At 33.7% G+C, this 22,651-nt stretch overlaps 2 protein-coding genes across 3 annotated transcripts; both read left to right on the forward strand.

Moving 5' to 3' along the window:
* Nucleotides 1-459: 459 nt before the first annotated feature.
* LOC143914212 (leucine-rich melanocyte differentiation-associated protein-like) lies at nt 460-6,061 on the forward strand. 2 transcript variants are annotated; one of them, XM_077434341.1, is made up of 6 exons: nt 460-630; nt 4,756-4,841; nt 4,977-5,118; nt 5,203-5,342; nt 5,429-5,640; nt 5,761-6,061. In XM_077434341.1, the coding sequence occupies exons 1-6, from the start codon at nt 577-579 to the stop codon at nt 5,838-5,840; spliced, it is 714 nt and encodes a 237-aa protein (XP_077290467.1). In that variant the 5' UTR covers nt 460-576; the 3' UTR covers nt 5,841-6,061. The 2 variants fall into 2 exon arrangements, with proteins under 2 accessions (XP_077290467.1, XP_077290456.1); XM_077434330.1 differs by lacking the exon at nt 460-630 and adding an exon at nt 4,474-4,641 and having other exon boundaries at nt 5,761-5,840.
* A 2,429-nt stretch (nt 6,062-8,490) lies between these two features.
* On the forward strand, nt 8,491-22,651 carry cindr (CIN85 and CD2AP related). The gene is made up of 12 exons (XM_077439124.1): nt 8,491-8,633; nt 11,517-11,715; nt 15,378-15,592; nt 15,684-15,869; nt 16,023-16,149; nt 16,256-16,438; nt 19,874-20,200; nt 20,276-20,367; nt 20,438-20,763; nt 20,836-21,133; nt 22,357-22,415; nt 22,499-22,651. Exons 1-12 carry the CDS (start codon nt 8,618-8,620, stop codon nt 22,649-22,651), a joined length of 2,181 nt encoding a protein of 726 aa, XP_077295250.1. The 5' UTR covers nt 8,491-8,617.

Here is a 22,651-nt window from a genome sequence, read left to right on the forward strand (position 1 = left end):
ATATATATATATATATATATATATATATATATATATATATATATATATATATATATATATATATATATTAATTTTACCGAACCAAAAAAAATATCGGTTCAGTTTCGGTTTTCGTTCCGGCAAAAATAACGGTTATTTTGATTTTTAGATCGATTCCGGTTCGGTTCCCTGCTTTTGAATACATGTACAAAACTAATATTTTTTAATTTACTTTATAGTGACATCTATGAAAAATAAAAATTAAAAATATAATTTTCTCTAAAAATGTAAAAAAATATTAAAACACGTGTTTATTAGTATACACGTATGTTACTTCAATAAGTATTAATTTATGGATGTATAAATTTAATGATTAATTTTTAATTTGAGTAATAATATGACATCTATGGATATTTTGTAAGACGCCTTTTTATCAGCATTTTTCCCATACAGATATGCTAGTTCATTGCTACCAAGTCCACTATTTACCAGTTAGCTGTCGTAGAGTTCGCTCGCGAGCCGAACTGTATACAACAATAGTTTTCCTAACAATATTCACTTAAAACTCACTCAAAAGCAGCCGAAAGTTTCACAAATATGGACATTGAAGAATATAGAGAAACCTACCAGTTCATAGTCGTGGATAAAACGGTTTGTACAATAATAATTAACAACACATGTGTCGATGACACTCCAGCACGAACACAGCGTAAAATATGTAAATATAGTAATATGAATCAATCGCTCGAATAATTTCAATGTAATATTAAGTTTTATTTATCTAGTCGATAAACAGAAAATGCACGCATTTCTTATCTCGCAACTAATGTGTTAATTTTGAGTATTTAAATTTTATCATTCTTTTAACGCCAACGCAGTTTTTAGAATTTCAGCCAAGCTTCAACTATTTAGCATTTACTAAATCCAAGTTATGCAATAGGCCGTGAACTCATCAACGAAATACTGGTTTCTCCGAGAATTCTATGCATTTATTTATTGATTACATAAAAAAAATGTGGTCGGATATTTTCTGATATTAAACATTATCTAATAACATAATATAATTGAAATCTCATATTCTTAATATTAAAATAATAATATTGAAAACGTGCTTTTCTACAATTCTTTCATTTAATTTGTTAGTAAAAAATTGTTCCAATTTATTAAACAAACAATGCTAGTGTGCTTATCGTTGGGCAACAATTATCTCTCTATTATACACATTTCACACGATTATACTTTATGAATACTTCAAATTTATCAAACTTATTATATTAAACTACGTGCTAAAAATGTGAAAGTAAACAATATGACTTTCCATTTCATTTAAACCCATCTGGTTTATTTTCTAAAATGGAAAAAAAACCAATCATCTCAATTATGTATGTACATACAACATAATCACCATGTTGTAACTCACTTTATTTCATACTTTTACCAGATCAATGACTTGTATGTAGTAAAAATTAAACGGAATCATAATATTATCATTTTCGCTTTTGCTGTATGAGAACAGTACATGTTGTAAATCTATATTAATATATGATTCAATTGATGAATAAGAGATAATGCTTTTTTTACTATACGTATAATGTAGGTCATAACTATGTAAATATATTTTTATACTATACTAAATTGAATAAATGTACTATAGAAGTTTTGAGCATTTGACATACATATACAAGGCTGACGGGGCGGGGAAGCTGTGGTAAAGTTCCAGGGCCCGGACTACTTGAAGGGCCGTGTCAGGACCTTCGACCAGCCAACATTGATATTTTATATTATTTCTACATAAAAACACAAATATTTATTTAATGCTATTTAATAATACGTGCATTCTTTGTGTCCATGTGAAATCGTACCTGTTATATCATACTTTCTTATTCAATTATTTTAAAAAATAGCAAACATATAGGTATTTTTCGAATAGTTCTGATAAATTTTTCGCATATCAAAAATGGGTCTACCTCACGGGCCCGAATGTGAAAAGCCCGAAAACGCAAATATCGGAAGGCAAAGATCGAAAACCGAAAGATCTTAAGTCGAAAGATCAAAAAAAAAGGGTGCATGGTAAACGGTACATACTTAATTTGCGCGAGCAGGATACAACAGGAACAAGAAGAACAGGCTTTTCCCCCCATATTAATGTGCGTGCGCAGAATACGGGAGGAAAAGCCTGTTCCTCTTGTTCCTGTTGTATCCTGCTCGCGCAAATTCAGTGAGTATGTACCGTTTACCATGCACCCTTTTATTTTGATCTTTCGACTTAAGATCTTTCAATTTTCGATCTTTGCCTTTCGATATTTGCGTTTTCGGGCGTTTCACTTTCGGTCCCGCCAGGTAGACCCCAAAAATATATCTATAAGATCTATTTTTTAGTCTATCATCGGGCCCAGAATTATTTTTCCAGGGCCCGTATTAGTAGTCATAATAAATTAATTTACACAGAACGATATTTCTGAACATATTGATTTATAAAAATGTTAAAAATATACTCGGCAGACGTCTGCGGTAAGCTGACTCGTCTACGTTGATGTGTATGTGGAGCAAAATGATAACATTGACACACTGATGCATTGGAGACGTAACAAGATCGAGTGGGTAAAACCGCAAGTGCGCAGGAAGTCTTCATATGATGTCCTACAAACAACTAAAAAAAAAATTGAGAAGCCTCAAAACCTACATTATGTTTTGGTGACGACGCCTCACATTACTTCAACTTATATGTCTTCTGGTGATATATAATATTCACGAAAATTCTTTAAATTATTGTCAAAATCATATCGTTGAATTACGATGAATCTAAAACAGACTAATATATTTACAATTCATCATATATGTACATACATACATACAGTGTGCTTCAATTGCGGTAAAAAAATCAATTGTGAAGTGTTTTAATTTGTCTCGGAAAACTGTGATGAAAATTCTCTTAGCAAAACGATTAAGCGTTGTCATTTATTTTTTTGTATAAAAATTAATTTGAAAAACATTTTCATTTTTAAATAATTTAATAGTATCGTATTAAAAATAAGTGGTAGTAAAAGGGCAAAAAGTCATCGATGGAATATTTGCAATGCCGAGCAATGACGATGACGATGCAATGTCGGAACAAGTAGGAAAGCTTTTCATCCAAACCCAAAAAAAAAAAACGTATGCACAGCAGAATAGACTAGTTGTTGGCATATAATGCTTTGAACAAAGTGGTCATGGGTTCGAATACCACTGGTGTGTACTGGCCAGACCTTGGATTTGTGACTCCAGGTCGATCGTTTCCTGTCAGAGTTTGCCAATTTATCTGATTTTCATTGAAACGGTTCCAACACATTGGCAACCTTACCCATTTCTCGCAAATCTCGAGTTTTCAGCAATCTCAAATTTCGCTGAATTGTATAAAATGCTGCAAATTTACATATTTGACCATAGATGTCTCTATGGATGTTAATTGATATGAATTTACTTTGTATAATATTATCTATGTATCAAATGTACAATGTTTCCGGTCAGGAAGGCGCACTGTTAGACCTTCCTGGTATAAATAAAATAAATAAATAAATATCTTTGAATACTACAGATATGTACAAATATGCTCAACACAGATATAAATACATAAATACAATTATATTAACTTTTATTTACTATCAATAAGGTTCAATGAATTTCATGAAAATACTAATAGAAAAACTGCATTTTAAATTATAATCAAATATTTACCATTCAAAACAATAACAAATAGTCGCACCCGATCAAATATGATAATCTATTTGAACTCTTGACAATAAAAAACATCTGAAGCAACACGTGCATCGACAATTAAGTGTTGCAAATACAACTAGAGCACTTGTATGACTTCTGGCTAGCAGACAGGCCTATGGCAATATTTCACCTATTGGATAACTTCTAATCTTTTAAAATTGGCATTTGATTATCAATTTTCCTTATAGCATCGACACTGCGAAAGATTCAAACAGTCAATAGGTTTATTCAATTGTGATCAAACTTACATTTGGACGCTGTCTATTATCATATACATATACTGTACTGAATTTTGTCACCGTTTGCTTTGTATAAACTTAGTTAAATTGAAATATGTACATGTTATATTAGTTTATTGAAATTTTTTTATTCATTACGTTGATTACACCTGTTGAACTTCTACGTAAGCTAAGATGCATTCGTTTCTGCAGTGCTTCAAGGCGCTTTAGCTTTTGCAAACTCTTGAAAATGTTCAGTATCGTTTTCTCATTGAGAAAATGTTGACCGATTACATTTACGTTGCGCAGTATTCGTTTCTTTGTGCATTGATTATTAAAAACATTATGGCGATAGTGCTCTTTATTTATAAGCATTATCTAATGCGCAGCCGTTCACTAATTGTTGTTTTTATTTCGCCAACGTTTCAATTAAAATAAGCAAAATATTATACATATATTTGCAATATAACATATAAATATTTTATAAGTGTGTGTTTATTAAATTTGTTTCAAATAATCCCCCAAATATGCTTTTTTCATTAATATATAATAAGAAAATGTCTTAATAATAAATAAAATAATGTCTTTAATGAAAGAATTGAAATGTATGCTACGTGTAGAGACGAATAGTCTTCGCCGACATAAAAAATCTCAATTATATTTACACTTGACGGCGTCTAGGTCTCAGGTAATTTTACCAATGTTAAAAAATATACGGAAAATTCAAATTTTCTATACATGCATGTATGTATGTATTAGATTTTATTTATTGTTATATTAATTATATTTTTTTTATTTTCAGTTAAGCTACAGTGGTCAAGATTGTAAAAAGATTCCCCCGTCATTAAACAAAATGTTTGGTGACAAAATTGAATGCTTGGATCTGAGGTGATTATTCATAGAAAAAAAATCGTATTTATTCAATAAAAATAAATTATTAGAAAACAGTTATTTATAATATTTTATTTTGAAATTGTTTTGTTTATACCTCAAATAAACTCTGAGTAAATGTTTAATTTGCAGCTATAATTGTTTGGTATCTCTTAATGGTTTAAATGGATTTCCTGCTTTGCAAGACTTAATTTTGGACAATAATCGGCTGACAGAGATTCGTCCTTTACCATACATGCGAAACTTAGCAACTCTTTCACTGAATAATAATCTTGTAAGTTTCCAGTTATTATATTACACCAACTAAAGCTATAATATTACACTATTTTTTAAATAAAAATTACATAATTTGTTTAAGATTACAAATTTAGATGCAACGTTGATGCGAATAGCCGAACAACTACCGAATCTCACATACTTGAGCCTTTTGGGAAATCCTGTTTGTCCTGATCAACTTTCTGATACCAAAACTGACGAAGCTGATTATCAGAGATACCGGTGGCTGTTCTTTTTCTTAACTTCATTGTTGTTTTTATATGTAGTATGTTATATATTATTTTAATCACGATATATTATTTTTTTAGATACTATGTTCTGCATCATCTGCCCAATCTTAAATTCCTAGATTTTAGAAGGGTTACTAGTGAAGAAAGAAAAGAAGCGAATAGACGTGGTGAATTTCTTCGAGTGCGGAGACCTTCCACTAATTCATACCAACAAACTATTGCTCCAGCTTTGGAGACATTGCCGTACACATCTCTGCCAACCATTTCTTCTTCCAGGCCGCAACACAAAGGTGTGCTGTAATGCAATAAATAAAAATGATATCATATAATATTCCATAATAATATTATATGTATGTGTATGTTAAATTAGATAGTCAATAAATGCCTTTGTTTTATTATATTATTTTAAGGGGCTTATGGAAAATGCACACATAAATATTCCGGCAAACACTCTGAAGGAAATCGATTCATTTGCAATAATGACTTGTGATTAGTTTGGTATGTATATTATCGTTTGTTAAATAAATCCCAAGGTTTCAAATGAAGTAATAACATAATTTTAACTTCTTATTACATAAAGTAATGATATACTGTACATTATAAAAAATGATATGTAATTTTTCAATAATTGAAAAATATATTTACGAAAATATTATTTCTATGAAATAAATTGTAATCTCTTATTCGATAATAAATATATATTTTATAATGTAATTTTCTTATCTCTTGTGATGGTAGATATATTCCTTAAAAAAGTAAAAGAAACACTATTTATTATTTATTATTTATTAATTATTCTCAAGTTGGATTTTAAGTTTAAAAAAAATAGGAACTTTTAAACTATAAATCAATAATGCTTTGTTCGTACTAATTATAATTTGTATTGTTATTGGCAGTTTATTTTCAAGCTGCCAATAACTTCATACACTGATCTACAATTGTAACGCTTCTTCTATAATATATTTTTTTTACTAATAGCCATTAATAAAAAAGTCGTTATAGACCATCAAGCGTACAAAAATTATTATTTTGAATAAACATACCATTATTTTATTTTGCTACCGCCATCTATGTTTAAAGCTAATAAACAAACGGTGGATAGACGTCAACAACTATCTCGCCGGGCAGATTTAAAACGCATCTTACACAATATTTTTGCACCATCGTAATGGCGGAGGATCCATTTACTTATATTGATGACCAAACTGAGCAATATGGCAAAGTATGAAAACGATCGGAAAAGAGGAAAACTTTTTCCTGAATGTAATCGTAAGTGAAACGTTAAGGAGGTATGTAATATGTAATAATAAATACATCAAGCAATAAATGAATATAATTTTACATAATTGCAAGGACTTAATTTTTCAATAACATGTACAATACATATGTATATGTTTATTTAAACATTAAGTTATTATAAATTTATTACATATATGTATTTTTATTAATACTACGCGAAGCAAAATAGACTAGAGGCACAGTTTTTAAACTTCGAACGACTCAAACTCTAATTTCACGTTGATAACGCATTTATTTTCAACTAAATAATGCATATGAATATTGAATTATCAACTAAAAGTGACTCACCAATACCCAATATATACAGATCCGAGACACAGAATATATTTGTTTTTTTTTCTCGTGTTTTGATCAATTGAAGACAGGCCTGATGTTTTAGAAATCCATTACGCAAAATCCGTAAATTTTATTAGTTTCGTCTATGAATTAAAAGTGAAACGGTTCGGTTCGGATCTCGCACACGTAACTAAAATCTCGATCACGGAACATCTTGTACCCGAAGACTCCATCCATCGAGAGGTATTTACGCGAACTATCATAATAACGAGAGCTCGAGTGCCAGATAGTCCGTATTCGCGATCGCAATGTGCGAAATAATTAATTTATCAAGTGAAACAACGGTGTTGTAGACACGCTATTTAATATGATGGACTAGAAGGAAGTAAGTGAATAATAGTAAACCAGTGGCGTAGACTAGTGGGTAGCATACGACGCTTTCATGCAGAGTGGTCACGGGCTAGAGTCCTAATAAAATCCCGCTGCTGGCTAATCCTTGGTTTGTGACTCCAGGTCGATCGTTTCTTATTAGAGTTTGCCAATTTTTCTGATTCTTATAGAAACGGTTCCTGTAAAATTGACAACTCCTTCCTCTTTCTCTTTTGCGAATCTCATGTAATTTAGCGTTTTGAGATTCGCCAATTTGATAACAAAATGCTGCGAAAATTTCTCCATAGATGTCACTGTGGACGTTTGTATGAATTCGCATTGTATAAAATGCTTATGTATATTAATTGTATTGTATCTGTATAAGTCCACTCGTCGCTTTGGAGAGATCTGTAAAGGCGAGGGCTCAGGTTCTATGAAAAAACACATTAAGATTCACCAACATATTTGAATGGGTGCCAAACTGCCAATTTGCATGATTATAGCCCAGGTTAGACCATGTCGTAGGGTCCCTACATAGTGATTTACATTAGTTCATTTTGGTTCTGTGATTATATCCCAAATTTAAATCGCTACCAGGATACCCGCTGCTATGAAAATCGCTCGCGCGGATCTCATGTCGCACGAAAATTCATTGCACAAGAATATTCGTTGAAAATTGCCCAAATATTGTTCAAAACTCTCGAAAAGTCGCAAATGAGTAATATTTGCGACAAGAGGTCCATGTGAGCGATTTTCGTAGCGGCGGTTATCCTGTTAGAGATTCACATTCGGGATGTTACCCGTTTACTGTTCATTTTAGATGCGGGACCCAGTATTAGTACTCCAGAGATATTGTGGCGGCTCTACGACATGGTCGAGTTTCGGTTACTATCCTGCGAGTTGGGACCAACTCGGCCGTGTTCGGAGCCCTATGGGAATATACCTGGCTCTCATAATAAAAGCACGTGCATCAACATGCCAGTCGTCTCATTCGTTCATCGCCCATAATATTAAAAAAATAATCCAATGGAAAAATAATTGCAAAAAATTAAACTTCATATTTTAAAATTGGAGCTGGAGTCGCATTGTGAAAAAGTGTTGGAGTATCTGTCGTGTTTTATTTTAACAACTCAAAAGCCCTGGAAAAAACGCAACGAAAAAAAATGTCCAATCTCACGGTAGATGGCCGCCAATGTGGCTGTTACGTGTTGGTGTGTTGTTTGATGTGTAGCGGCGGAGGGCAGAGAGGCGTGTGATGTGTGTGTCAGCGGGCGCGCCGCCCCCATAGCCGCTCAGCGCCCCCCGGAGCCTGCGCCCCCAGTCATGGCGCTCCACACCGGTCAGTCCCGTCACGAAGCACCCGTCCGAGACGCCGCCCCGCGCCCCCTCGCCCCACACCGCACCCCCGCCCCGCCCCCTCTCGTGACACCTTTTGACAGGAAGCTTTCACTTCTTCTTTTCGTGCTGAAAAACTTAACCTCGTCAAACTCCCGGTCACCTGTCAAATTTTTTCCGCGAAATTACACGTTGACACATTTCTGCATGTATACATTTACGACCGCCCTATAAACACCATTACTCATCGCAGCGACAAATTCAATTTATTGCGTACGCGCACGACTGTCATCTGATATATTTCCCAGCGATATTCGTGATAGTTATACGACGGTTTGTTTAAGTGGGAGTGGCACTTTTTTGATAGTGTCTCATGTATGATATCAGCCTGAATTTTAAATTTTTTTTTTTTTGATTCAGCAGTTCGTATTGCTTATTCGTACTACTCTGTACTCGGTTCGCAGTCCGTTTTCGCAATTATTTACATTTTGACATTTTACAAATTTACGATACTAATTAACCCAAAAAGATAAACGACACTTGTGTATAGTGTTGACGGTGGTCAAAGGTGAAACTTCCTCTTCGTATTGGATCGGGTGTGTATTTTGCAGACAAGTCTTATTTTTATACTCTTACCTATCTAAAATGTTCAATAATAATTGTAATATACTTATATTATTCAACTATATATATATGTATATACATATATTTGGAATATACGTACATATATTCCAAATATAAATCATGAAAAAAAATATTTAAAATTACCAATACTGACTTCACCTTATTATTCCAAGCCAAACGTTTGACTTTCACTATCTTATTCGCTTGTTCATGTGTACCAATTTTAGTGTTAAATCTTCTTTGTGTATTTAATAATATTATTTGTATAATTTTTTAAACATTCACTATTGTATTCGTATGTATAAGTTCAGTCGTATCTATCAATAGAATTCAAATTAAAAAATATGTATGTACGTATGCATAATTAATACAAATTACAAGCCGTAGCTACTGATGTATTTGATGCAATTTAAATAACATTAACAACGTATACATGCGTTGAATGAGAATGAGAATGAGATGCTCAATTTGACATGTATTTTTTTTTTTTACCTTATAAGCGAACCGAGTGACTCATTCCCATTAGCATATTAAACATTCACAATACATTACCATACAGGCTTGAAATTGAATCAAAATATATTAACGTTTAATGGAAAACATCCTTTTTGTGGTCGATCGTAACGACCCCGGATTATATGCGAGTGTGTGAAAATCGTCACGCTTTCTCATTAATCCTGTTATCGCATTTTTTATCCACACATCCTTATCTATAGAAACCGATGAATCACCGTTGATTTTTCTGTATCTGTATTGTGCCGCTGTTGATCCGGTAAATGCTATTTGATTGCTTTCCTCTCACAGTATATACATATGTACATATTAAAGCAAAGTTTACATTCGGTTAATCATAACAATTTGCTATCGTAAATTTTCATGTTTGCACTCGTGAATCCTTCCTGCGATTGTTTTGCTTAATCAACTTTTACAGTGTGTGCGCGTATTTTTTGATACCGTAAGCATTTCCCGAACGGTGTGCACTTCAACAACATTGAAATTTAAAAGCTTAATTCTGCTCTCATGTTTGAAAACATTCATTAAACAGTGAGTCACGGCTTTGACATTAACCGAAATAACGGAGCTTTACATGTGTGTTCAATCAAAATGAGTTGCATCAGAGATTCAACGGTGATGTCATTGATTTATTGATCGTTTCTAATTTTTAAATATCTACGACATCGATCAATGCTCCACAGAATTACGTTTTCTATTCGACTTTTGAAGTGCATAGTGAAATTTATTACAGCCATCATTATCTTATCTCGGAACTTGGTTTAGATTAGCGTTATCGTTGAATGTGACTAGGGATTGCAAAAAAACCGGATATTGCGATACCGGTACTGTCGAAATAAAAAAAGAGCGATACAAACGGTACTTTTGGTATGTTTTTTTTTAAATTAATTAATTTTTAGTAAAAAAAATTGCTTCCGGTATCCCGAGCACCGCTCGCATGTTTCAACATGTCTATTGAACATTCAAATACATGATTTTCGGGTACAAAACTGTGAAGTAGGTACGTCCCAGGTATAAAGGATTATAATGTTTCGTAGAAACTAGTGGTTTTTTTTTTTTTTGCAATTGCGACATAAGCTTATCAGATACCTAATCATTACTCACTGGAGATGCAAATGAAGACTCAACCATCAGCTGGGGAATTAGTTGTTGTTTAAAGTTATTTTTTTTTCCATTCACAAATTACAAAAAATAGTCCCTGTCGTGCTATCATTTTATATGTGTACCAAATAATATATTTGATTAAATCTTCAATGTATGTACGTAATTTTAAACAAAAATCAGCACTTTATAGTTAACATTTTCTTATTTAAATTAAATTGAAAAGGTTTTGAACATTGTATTTAACGATATGTATCGAAAAAGAGTAAAAATTGAAACCATTTTACAAACGTGAGGCGTGATAAAATAAAGAGAGATTAAAAAAACAATTTATAAAATAATAACTCGATCAATTCGCGTATGCAAAATATATACGCACCGGTCGTTTTCGTAGTTTTTAGCCATGGAGATATCGTTTTCGACAAATAAAATGTATGAATTTGAAAAAAATCGATACTATCTGTATTTCTTTTTTTAATACCGGTATTACCAAAGTTTATTTTCGGTCAAATACCGATACTACCGGTATCGGTACTTCCTAATCCCTAAATGTGACAATAACGGAACACCTCCATAGTATCTCTGTATGTAAGTTCGAGTTGTGCTGTTTGGTAATTTGTGTTTTTTTTTTTTTTATATATGATTTCAGTCAACGTTATAGTCGAGCACGACTACAAAGCGACGGACGATCAGGAATTGACTATCAAAAAGGGAGATATCATCAGAAGTGTCGAGCAGAAGGTCGGTGGCTGGTGGCGTGGCGAGCTCCGAGGTCGCTACGGTCTCTTCCCGGACAACTTTGTGCGATTGCTCGACTCGTCGCATGATCCCAATGATGCTGTTATGAGGTGATTATGTCGTTCCTTGTGTGTTGTATAGGGGAGAGGCGACTTAAGTGTTTGTTATTTGCGTACCAAGAACATTTGGTACGTCACAACTATGTGCAAAAGTGTGCTGACTTTGATGCTCGACATATATTGATTGGGTTTATATAACGCAAGATACTTTGTGATATATAAATGGGAATTATTTTATTTTATTTTTTTGAGCGATTGTAAACGAACTAGCAATAGCAACAGTTCATACACAAATTACACTGAGCAACAAAAAATTACGTTTTTGAGTTACCAGAACCGAGACTAACCAATCTTTACTAAGTTTGACTCACTGAATTCGAATATGATAATGATTTTTGTTGGTTAATGATCGTTTTCGAGATATGAGCGTTTAAAAAAACGCGTGTTTTTAATATTTTTTTGACTTTTGCGGGTTTTAACTCACAATCTAGTATTTATGTGCTCAAAGTGAGTATTGGAATCAATAGTCGGACGTTTTTTCTATTGATTGTGATTTTTTATTGTTTTAAAATCATTGAAGTAGAATGGATAGAAGCGCTCTTAGCTTCCAAAAATGTTGCCACATAAACTCCGTGCAAACGGAGATGTCGGCTGTTTTGCTCAGTTGTTTGTTAAACTCTGTAGCAGTAGGATCTCTTTGAAATAGGCTCTACTAGTGAAATTGTGTGGTAGTATTAGTTCGACAAAGTCCGAACATCTGTATGTGCACATGCGTATAGATGTTCCGACCAGCCTCACTCATTGAAAAACAGGGCCGTACACCGTATTCTTTTTTAAAACTAATTATTACTTTATCTACATTGAAGTAGTATGCATAGAATTGCTCTCAGCCCCTAAAAATGTTGCCACAAAAAGTCCGTGTGCCCGGAGATGTCAGCTTTTTTGTCCAGTTGTTTACTAAACTCTGTGGCAGTAAGTTCTCTTTAAAGTAGGCTCTACTTTCTCGAAAATGTCGCTCTGTGTAGTGAAATTGTGTGGCAATAGTGTACAAAAAAATGGATGGTATCACATGGTATTTATCTTTTTAAAAATGATGGTATTTATCTTTTTCATTTTTGTAAAAATCTATTATTGGACTCGGATGTTACATATATTATTTATTTACTTTTTGTTTTTTTTATACCTATCTCTGTACATCCTGTCTGTTGATTTTTCAATTAATAAAATAAAAATAAAATATCATAGGTTAGAATCTATATTATTTCATTAAACATAGTAGTAATTTTATAATTATCTCTAAAAACATCGCAACGTGTCGATAACATAGAAGTAGAATTCTTAGAATACGTATGTAGTAGTTCAACAAAGTCCGAACATCTGTATGTATGTGCACGTGCGTACAGATGGATGTTCAGACCGTTCATTGAAAAACAAGGCCGTACACTACACCGTATTCTTTTTTAAAACCAATTATTACTTTATCTATGTTTTTTAATTTAATTTCAAATATTTTTGAACTTTTCAATATTACAGTAAATAACATCGATTAATTTATTAAAGGTTTCCTAAAAATCATAAACGTAGAAATAGTTTCTAAAATATTAAAATTATTTTTGGGTACCATTATTTTTAGTTCTATATTAGTGCATTCTGCAGATCAGCCTGCTATACAAAACCATAGATTACAGTTAATTCGCGCAACCATTGAAAATTTTGTTAAAATTAGAGTTTATTACATTGCGAAAAAAGATAATTTGGTTAACAAATATTCATCGAAAAGGTATTTGTTTAACAAAACAGTTATTTTCCAAGGATTTTAAAATTCTTTTATTTATGATATGTATAGTACTGTCACACTAACATTATTTATAATATGTCATTCTGATTGATATGTCATATTTGTATATTTATATATTTCTAATTCAACTAAATTCTCGCGACTAGGAGGCTTCCACTTTTGGGGACTGATAACACTCCCAAGGAAGGAATCCTCTATTTAAATTTTTCACTTAATTTCGCGTAAACGCCTTTCTTATTTCTTTATATGTATCGTGAAAATTGTTTAAATTAAAGATAACTTGAGTCCCCTTGGTTATAGTGGAGTACCCTTATGAACCACTGATACAAGGGTGGGAAAGAGCTGGAAGCGCAACTTCCTATGGGTCAAAAGCTGTTAATATAGATAAAAAGTGATATTTTGTATTTTTAAATTGAATTAAAATTAATATTTTATCTATTGATACTTCGTAAATAGATAAAATAAAAATATGCCCAATGCCACCCTGAACGTCAAGGGACGATCACTTCCACGAATTTTTTTTCCTCACTCTTTTGTCTCTCTTCTGACTTTCCGTCTCTCTCTTCGATGGCTCGCTTTCAAGCGATACTTTTGTTAGGAATGACTAATCTATACATTATACTTCAATGTTTAAAATACTTATTATACATTAATTGTCTAGTGAGTTTTATTTGCTCAGTGTTATTAGGCATAAGTTTAAGTATTCTCAATCGTTTGTTCCATCTTCTAGGTATGTGTGTATGCTTATCCTAGGTTGCAATATTTTAAAAATTAATGTGATTTTCATAAGATTTCCCTTTTGAATGTTCGGCATTTTGACAGCTAAAAGTTTCATGCGACACTTTTATTTGTTTATCTGAAGATAGCTTTTGACTGTTCGCACTTAAACTCGTGTATGAACAAACTAGTGTGTTCACGAATGAACGAGAGTGAATTCTTTGTACTGTAACTTATACATATATAACCAGCAACATAGCTGTTTGGTTAGTGTGTAGTGCTTTCAACTGAAGGGTCGTGATTTGAATCCCTGGCTCGGTGTTGCTGGCCAGACCTTGGATATATGTGACGCCAGGTCGATCTTTTCCTAATAGAGTTTGCCAATCTATCTGATTTCATTGTTGAAACGGTTCCACCAAATTTGCAGCTTATCCTGTATCTTGCAAGGTCGAGTTTATAGTATCTAGAATTTGTTGATTATTATATAAATATGCTACCCACTCTGTAAAATGTATGTATTTCTTGCAAAAATTAGCTGTATTTCGAATTTGTCCTTAGATGTCTCTGTGATACTGTATTAATATAATTGTTTATCGATGTTTGTATATAAAATATCTAAATAAATCAATATTTGTCTGTCACATATGGATTCCTATACCATTCAACCGATTGCGATGAAACTTAAAGGAGTTATTGTGTGCATGTCTGCGATGGTTTCTGTAAAAAAAAAAATCGCCCAAAACGGGAATGAGTGGCATTGCAACGCAATAATTTCAAATGTTTTCGCGTCTCCACCTGCGTTGTTAGGGTAAAATAAAAAAAAAACAATTATAATTTCAAATGTGTTTGCCTCGCCGCCTACGTTTTTCTGACAAACTATCATTACTGTAATAACAGGGAATTGCATGCGTTATTGTGGCATTGCAGCGTATGCCGGGTTCAGCTAGTATATGTATAAAAATAAAATAATAAATCAGATCTAGTGTTTATAAAACTAGCACATATGTATAGATACCAACTATATATGTTATTATACAATATGATATATTTTTCATTTCTATTAAAAAAAAAAAAAAAAAAACATTTTCCTTAGATGATATGTATGAATTGTAAATCAGGACAATTGTACCTTTTCTGTCTACTATATTTTGACTCATTTCTTGATATGAATTTAAAATGACGAATTTTTTTTCACCAGAAATACTCCCCGTTACTGCCGCGCATTGTTTAGTTACCAACAAGCGAATCCTGACGAGTTGAACCTGTCCGTCGGTGACGTTATCCAAGTCCACGGCGAAGTCGAAGAGGGTTGGTGGCGAGGGCAGACCGGCAACCACCTCGGTGTTTTTCCGTCAAATTTCGTCGTACCTATGGAGAACGTCATCGTCCCGCCGATCCTGCCTCCGAAACCCGGTATACTAATTTCTGTATTTATATTCACCGTTAGCCGTGTCTATGAGTCGTCGAGTTGATTTTCTAACTAACAAAGTGCTAATTTTTTCAGTGCGTGAACAGTGTAAAGTGCTTTTTCCTTACACGGCGGCGAATTCGGACGAACTAACCTTGGCAGAAGGTGATTATGTGACAATCGTGTCGCGCGATGTCGCCGATCAAGGCTGGTGGCGAGGAGAGTTGCGAGGGCGTGTCGGACTTTTTCCTGATAATTTCGTGACAGTCTTACCTTTACATGGTAATAATATATTTGTTTACTTAGATGTATCAAATACTCGTATTAACGCGTTTATCTTATCGTGTTTTTTTGCTGTTATGTTTCCAATATACATACATATCTGTAGTTTGATCTCGTATATATGCATTATTAATTTGTGAATGTTTTAATTAGATGCGGTCTCAGCAAGCGATACTGCAAATAAAAAACCAAGTCGGCCCTCGAAATCTATGTCTTCCCTAAGTCAAATCAAAAATCAACCTATGTCGTCTCATCGAAAGGACACGTCCTTGAAATCTGGGTATGAATTTTTAAGTATTGTGTCGCGTTAGTAGTATCATTACGATTTGCTTTTATTTTTGGCATCATCTTTATTTATTTTTTTGTTGTTGTGTTATTGCGAACAGCAGTCAAGAGAACGTCGCCACGGCTAGAAAATCTTTAGAAGTTAACGATGCTAATATTATAGATACGAATTCGTTAAAGTCTAAAAAGTCTACGGATGCCGTTGTCGAGGATAGCAACATTGTCAAAACTCGTAGATCGATTGAACCTGAACCACAGCCGGCTAACGATACAAAATCTAGAAGGTTTTTTTTATTTTTTTCATTCATAAATGTGTTGTTTCTGTCATGTATGTTATTATAGTGGTTCTAAAAGGTTGTGTTGTATTTAAACCTATGAGAAGTCAAGGGTTAAAGTATTGATAATGCAGGGTTTTTGCACGATTTGAAAACATGTTCAAGCCAGCAGCATTGCTTGGTTGCCGGGTTCGATCCCATGAGTGGACCTAGATTGAAAATAATTTATTCCGAGTATTATCTGTTGTGCTGCTGGTCATACTTGGATTTTTACGACTCCAAGTCGATTGTTTCCTATTAGAGTTTGCAAATTTATCTGATTTCATTGTTGAAATGGTTCCCATCCTATTCGCAAAACCCATCCTACCTACTGTGTCACCACCATTTGAATATGATTTCAAAAATTTACAATTTATAAATGTATGTACAAGTTTAATACCATCGATGTCGCTCTCCAGGGCGACCCGAAAAAATGGCATCATTGGAAAATATAATTCCATCAGCTATGCCGCCTTTCCCAAGCATAAATAAATGTTCGGAGAACTCTGGTTCTATTCAGTCTGATCTAATAGTCAAATTGTGTATGTACATATTTATGTACATGTGAAAGAGACGCATTTGACGGTCTGTATATTCATGATATTTAAGTCTTATGTCATATCTAATATCTTCAAACGGATCTCAAATGATCTGCCTTTCAGCCGTATAATGTATTTTCTTATACGGTTAAATCCTTTTTTTCTGTTATTTGTTACACACTTTCTAGTCAAAATTCAGACCCATTATTTTTTTACTTTTCATCAACTTTTAGTAGCAATGTTGGAAAAGTTTTCTTTTGTTATAGTTATTAACTAAAATTAATAACTATAACATAATATATAACTTCTATAATTACATTTTCCATAGAAGTATCCATTAACACCCTTCAAGAAGTCACCAATGTTATTATATACTAGTGTTGGACCCGTTGATTTCAACGGGTGGTTTCGAAAAGGAATTGAAACTCGAATAAAAATAAAGTTAAAGATATTGAATCGACTGGTTTCGGAAAGAAATTGATGCACGAATTACGAAGTGATTACGAATTACGAACTACGTTTTGTGCATCGCCGACCTCCTGACGCCTTTGCCCCCGATGCCTCCGTCGCTCCGGGGCCTTCGGCCCCAGCGCCGCCGACGCCTCCGGCGCCCCCGACGCCTTCGGCACCCCGGGGGCTTCGCCCCCAGCGCCGCCGACGCCTCCGGCGCCCCCAGCACCCCCGATGCCTTCGGCACCCCAGGGGCTTCGCCCCCAGCGCCGCCGACGCCTCCGGCGCCCCCAGCCCCCCCGATGCCTTCGGCACCCCGGGGGCTTCGCCCCCAGCGTCCCCGATGCCTTCGGCATCCCGTCGCCCCCAGCCCCCCCGATGCCTTCGGCACCCCGGGGGCTTCGCCCCCAGCGTCCCCGATGCCTTCGGCATCCCGTGGGCTTCGCCCCCAGCGCCGCCGACGCCTCCGGCGCCCCCAGCGCCCCGATGCCTTTGGCACCCCGGGGGCTTCGCCCCCAGCGCCGCCAGCGCCCCCGGCAATGAAAAAAATGAAAAAAATGAAAAACTGAAAAAATGAAAAAACTGAAAAAATGAAAAAAATGAAAAAACTGAAAAAATGAAAAAAATGAAAAAACTGAAAAAATGAAAAAACTGAAAAAATGAAAAAAATGAAAAAACTGAAAAAATGAAAAAACTGAAAAAATGAAAAAAATGAAAAAACTGAAAAAATGAAAAAAATGAAAAAACTGAAAAAATGAAAAAAATTAAAAAACTGAAAAATATGAAAAAAAAAAAAAATTTGTTCCCCATACTGGTTGATGGTTGATCGTCCGTCACATACAAATATACAAATATACAAATATACAAATATATTTAGCGACAGTCCGTTTTTATATATAGTATACTTTTATATATTGATGAAATAAATAACAATAATATTTATATAATATAATTTAGTATAATTAATTTCCAATTAAAAAGTTTAATATAATTAATATAAATAATCTTCTTAATAAAATTTTTAATACTAATTATCTTATTAATTACAAACATAATAATCTTTATTTCTTTAATGTTTTCAGGAAGGGCATTATAGATTTGAACACCTCTGTGGAAAACACCTGCAATTCTTGCTTTCTTAACTCTAGCTATAATTAATTTATTCCTATTTCTAGTTTTATGATTATGTATTCCTAACTATGTAATTATTAAAATATCTAGGAAATAGACTATTTTCAAGCTTACATACAAATTTTAAAGCGCTCAATTTAATACCGTTTCTAATATCTAACCATTAAATTCATCAAACATACTCCTAACATTCTTACGTTTCCTCACATTCAAAATTGCACGCATTGTCCTATTTTGCACTTTCCGTAGTTTATCAATGCTCAATCCACTGAATAGATTGAGCTTTATGGCATAATATACAGTATGAGGCCATACAATACATTATATATTATTATTTTACTTTTTATACTTAATAAATTTCTTAACCTACAAAGTATACCAACTTTTTTGCCATTTTTTAAGTTATACATATAATCTGCGTGCACTTTGAAATTTAATTTACAATCCAAATAAAAGCCTAAATCCATAATCACATCACTCTTAATGTATTTATTATTCAATCCCCATCATCTTAGTCTTACATAAGTTCACTTTCAGTTTATTCTCGCATAACTAATTACTAACATACTGTAATTCCATACATATAACTCATAACTTGCACATCATCACCTACAATATAAATGCGCGTATCATCCGCAAACATATAAACGTTATATACATCATATACTTTCACCAAATCGTTAATACAGAAAATAAACAGCAGAGGTCCTAATTTAGACCCTTGTGGTACTCTATATGGAACAATCAAATTTTTAGAAACTCATTTTTTAATTTTTACATTCCGTCTTCTATTATTCAGATAGCATTCAAACCAACTTAATACTTACCCACCCAATCCTAACTTACTTAATTTCTCTAACAATATTCTCCTATCTATAGTTTCAAATGCTCTTTTGAATTCCAAGAATACAGCTGCAACCACCTTATTAGAATCATCAATCGCTTCCATCCAACTATAAATAACCAATTGAATGGCCATTTCAATTGAATGTCGCTCTCTAAAACCTGATTATTCCTCAGTCAAAAAATCATTCACAACAACAAATTCTCTCAATTCATTTATAACGACTTCTAATAAATTTTCAACAACAGGTAACATGTTAATGGGTCTCATTTCATTGGCCTTAAAGGTACCTGGTACCTTTGGCACTGGCACAACCTTTCCAATTATCTGGGACAATACCCGTCTGTAATGATAAATGAATTATTTTTAATAATTAATTTATGTATAAATTTTCTTGTATTCTTTTTTTGTGACATTTTTATTTTGACTTTCCATATTCAGATCGTTAGACGTTGAAGGTGCGAATAAGCCGCCTGTTCCGGTTAAAAAGGCCGGCTCTCCAGTAGCTGCAATGTTCAGTGGCTTGCGGCAGAAGGTTCTAGCTGTTGAGCACAGACTCTCGAGCGTTGGTCACCAACAAACAGACACGCCTGATGGTTCTGCAGGCAGTAAACCAAGCAGTGATCCAGTTCTAATATCAATATCTCCGTCTCCATCTCCTATACCCACATCTACTAGTCCAGCTCCAATTATCGCCGAACAGAACACATCGGACAGTTTTGATCAAATCGAAAGAAATTCAATGCTCAACGATCCTCGCGCCGGACGGTAAATTATTTTAATTACAGAAATTCATCAATAAAGTGTTGGAAATTTTCTAACGATGTTTTGTTTGTTATACAGTGTAAAAGCACCACGTCGTCGTTTACCAAGTCAAGCGACGAAAGACGATCCACCTCTTACCAACGGCAGTTCAAATCATAATTCCTCGACGGGTATGTGTCGATTCAAATCTTAAATCGTGAATTTTAGTTGATGTTATTTTATTTAATTGGCATTTTGTAGAGAGTGGTACCGAAAGCGAGATTAAACCTAAAGCACGCGAATGGGAAAAACACAAAGCGCCTTGGATGGAAGAGTTGAAACTCAATCAAGCTAAAAAGACTTCCCCGATTGCCGAAATCGGCAGATCGAAAACCATTTCAACGACAGACTCCAACCTCGATAGTAAGAATGATTTATCTCATGCGCGTTTGTCGGGCAGCAGTGATAAAATAATAGAATCTGGTGAAACGGAATCGAATAAAGAGACACCTCTCAACCCACTCGAAATGTCGCAGAGTATGACGGCGATATCAACAAAGATAATTAAAATTGAAAAATCGGAGGAGGTAACTAATCAGTTTCACATCAAACTACTTTGTAAGTTGAAGAGAAAATTTTACTATAATGTATGTTTTCAGGTTCAGGGTCACACTGAGAATCCGCTGGATATGTCCAAGTCGATGTCTTCGCTCAGTTCTAGAGTCTCTCATGTGGAAAGCAATAGCAAAGTATCTCCCAACGAGTTGAGGACGTCGATATCGAGTTCTGCGAGCGTCGTACTCAGAAGTACGACGCACTTGCCCGCTCAGCCGATACAGAACTCTGTGAATAGTGGTCCACAATTGATCATGAAGGAAGGAATCGCTGGAATGAAACCAATGATTCACACACCAATAGAGGAAGAAAATAATTTCTCCATTCATCCTCCTTCCAACGGTTATTATTTTTTATTAGTATCAATTGAAGCAATAGTCGCTTGCAAATTGAACCTTGCCTAACATGTTACAAGAATATTCAGTGACGTACAAAATTTGATTTTTTTTCAATTGCAAAATATCAATTGCTTTGATTCTGAGCACTTCTGAGCACTTCAAAATTTCAATGACCACTAAATATTTCCTTATCTGAATGTACCGTATATGTGTTACAGTCCAAGTGTACATTATGCGTTATGTACATTATCCAAGTGTACTTTAAGTTTAAGTAACGTCAATCGTTTGTCCCATCCTCTATGTATGAATGCTTTCCTTGGGTTGCAATATTTAAAAAAAATAGGGGAATTGGGAATTAAAGCAACGTTATAATGTGGTTTCCCTTTTAAATACTTAGTGTTTTGACAGCTCAAAATATCGCTAACGCGACAAATCGCTCATGGATATTACACTCATAGATAAATGACTCACTGGACAAAACGCTCAAGCGACAAATTGCTTACGGAATTATTCATACATACAAAAACGTTATTTTTTACACATGAATTATTCCAAAACTCAATTAAACGTATCGTGACAAATAAATAAAATATATAATACAAACCAGTTTAATCTCAATTTATTCTCAAAGTACAGAGTTTATTATAAGAATTTTTAATTCGTCCTATTAATAAAGATTTTTGTTCAGTTACAATTATTTTTTTAATTGTTGTTAATTATAAATTCTTTTATATGTAAAATAATCATTATTAATTATATATACATATGTATATTGGAAAAACTTTCCCAACATAGATTTTATTGTATTCTATTTACATATTTCGAAAACCTTACAATCGTTTTATAATAGTACTGTTGATAAAATAATTAAAAATAAAACTTTGTATGAATTGAAAATATATTAAATACAAAAAGATAATCATATTGATTATCGCACAAACGATTAATCATACTTTGACTTATGCCCAATAGTTTGTGCATTGGTTAACTAGTTTGTTTGTCAATTTGTTATTTTGTTTGTTTTTTGATCAAACCAGTATGTTTATGAACGAACTGGAGTGAACACTTGGACTGTACATAACATATTGACTGATGCTCACGATCATCAATCACCAGAAAAAAGAAATAATTGCATATTATCAAAAAATTTCGAAAATGGTTCAGGACTTTCTTTAATGTGTTAATTTACAACATATTTTATTTACAATTCTTACTTATACTTTTTAGGTATGGTTGACAGTGAATTAACTTCGCAGCAGTTGCTCATATCAACATTGAATGAACGGGTAATTTATTTTTTAACTTTGTATCGAGTTAAATTTTTTTAGTGTATTTATTTTCATGTTGTTATTTTGATTTGATATTTCAGGTGGCCAACTTGGAGAGGGTAGTGGAAGCTCAGGAAGCCAAATTCACGGCTGCAATAGCGGCACTTACTAGCAGACTAGCAAGAGAGACGGATATGCGGTGTGAACTCCAAGCGGAAATTCAGAAGCTGGAGCGTTGCGTCACACGAGTGTGA

The sequence above is a fragment of the Arctopsyche grandis genome, chromosome 1 (assembly GCF_051622035.1).
Source record: "Arctopsyche grandis isolate Sample6627 chromosome 1, ASM5162203v2, whole genome shotgun sequence".
NCBI lineage: Eukaryota > Metazoa > Arthropoda > Insecta > Trichoptera > Hydropsychidae > Arctopsyche > Arctopsyche grandis.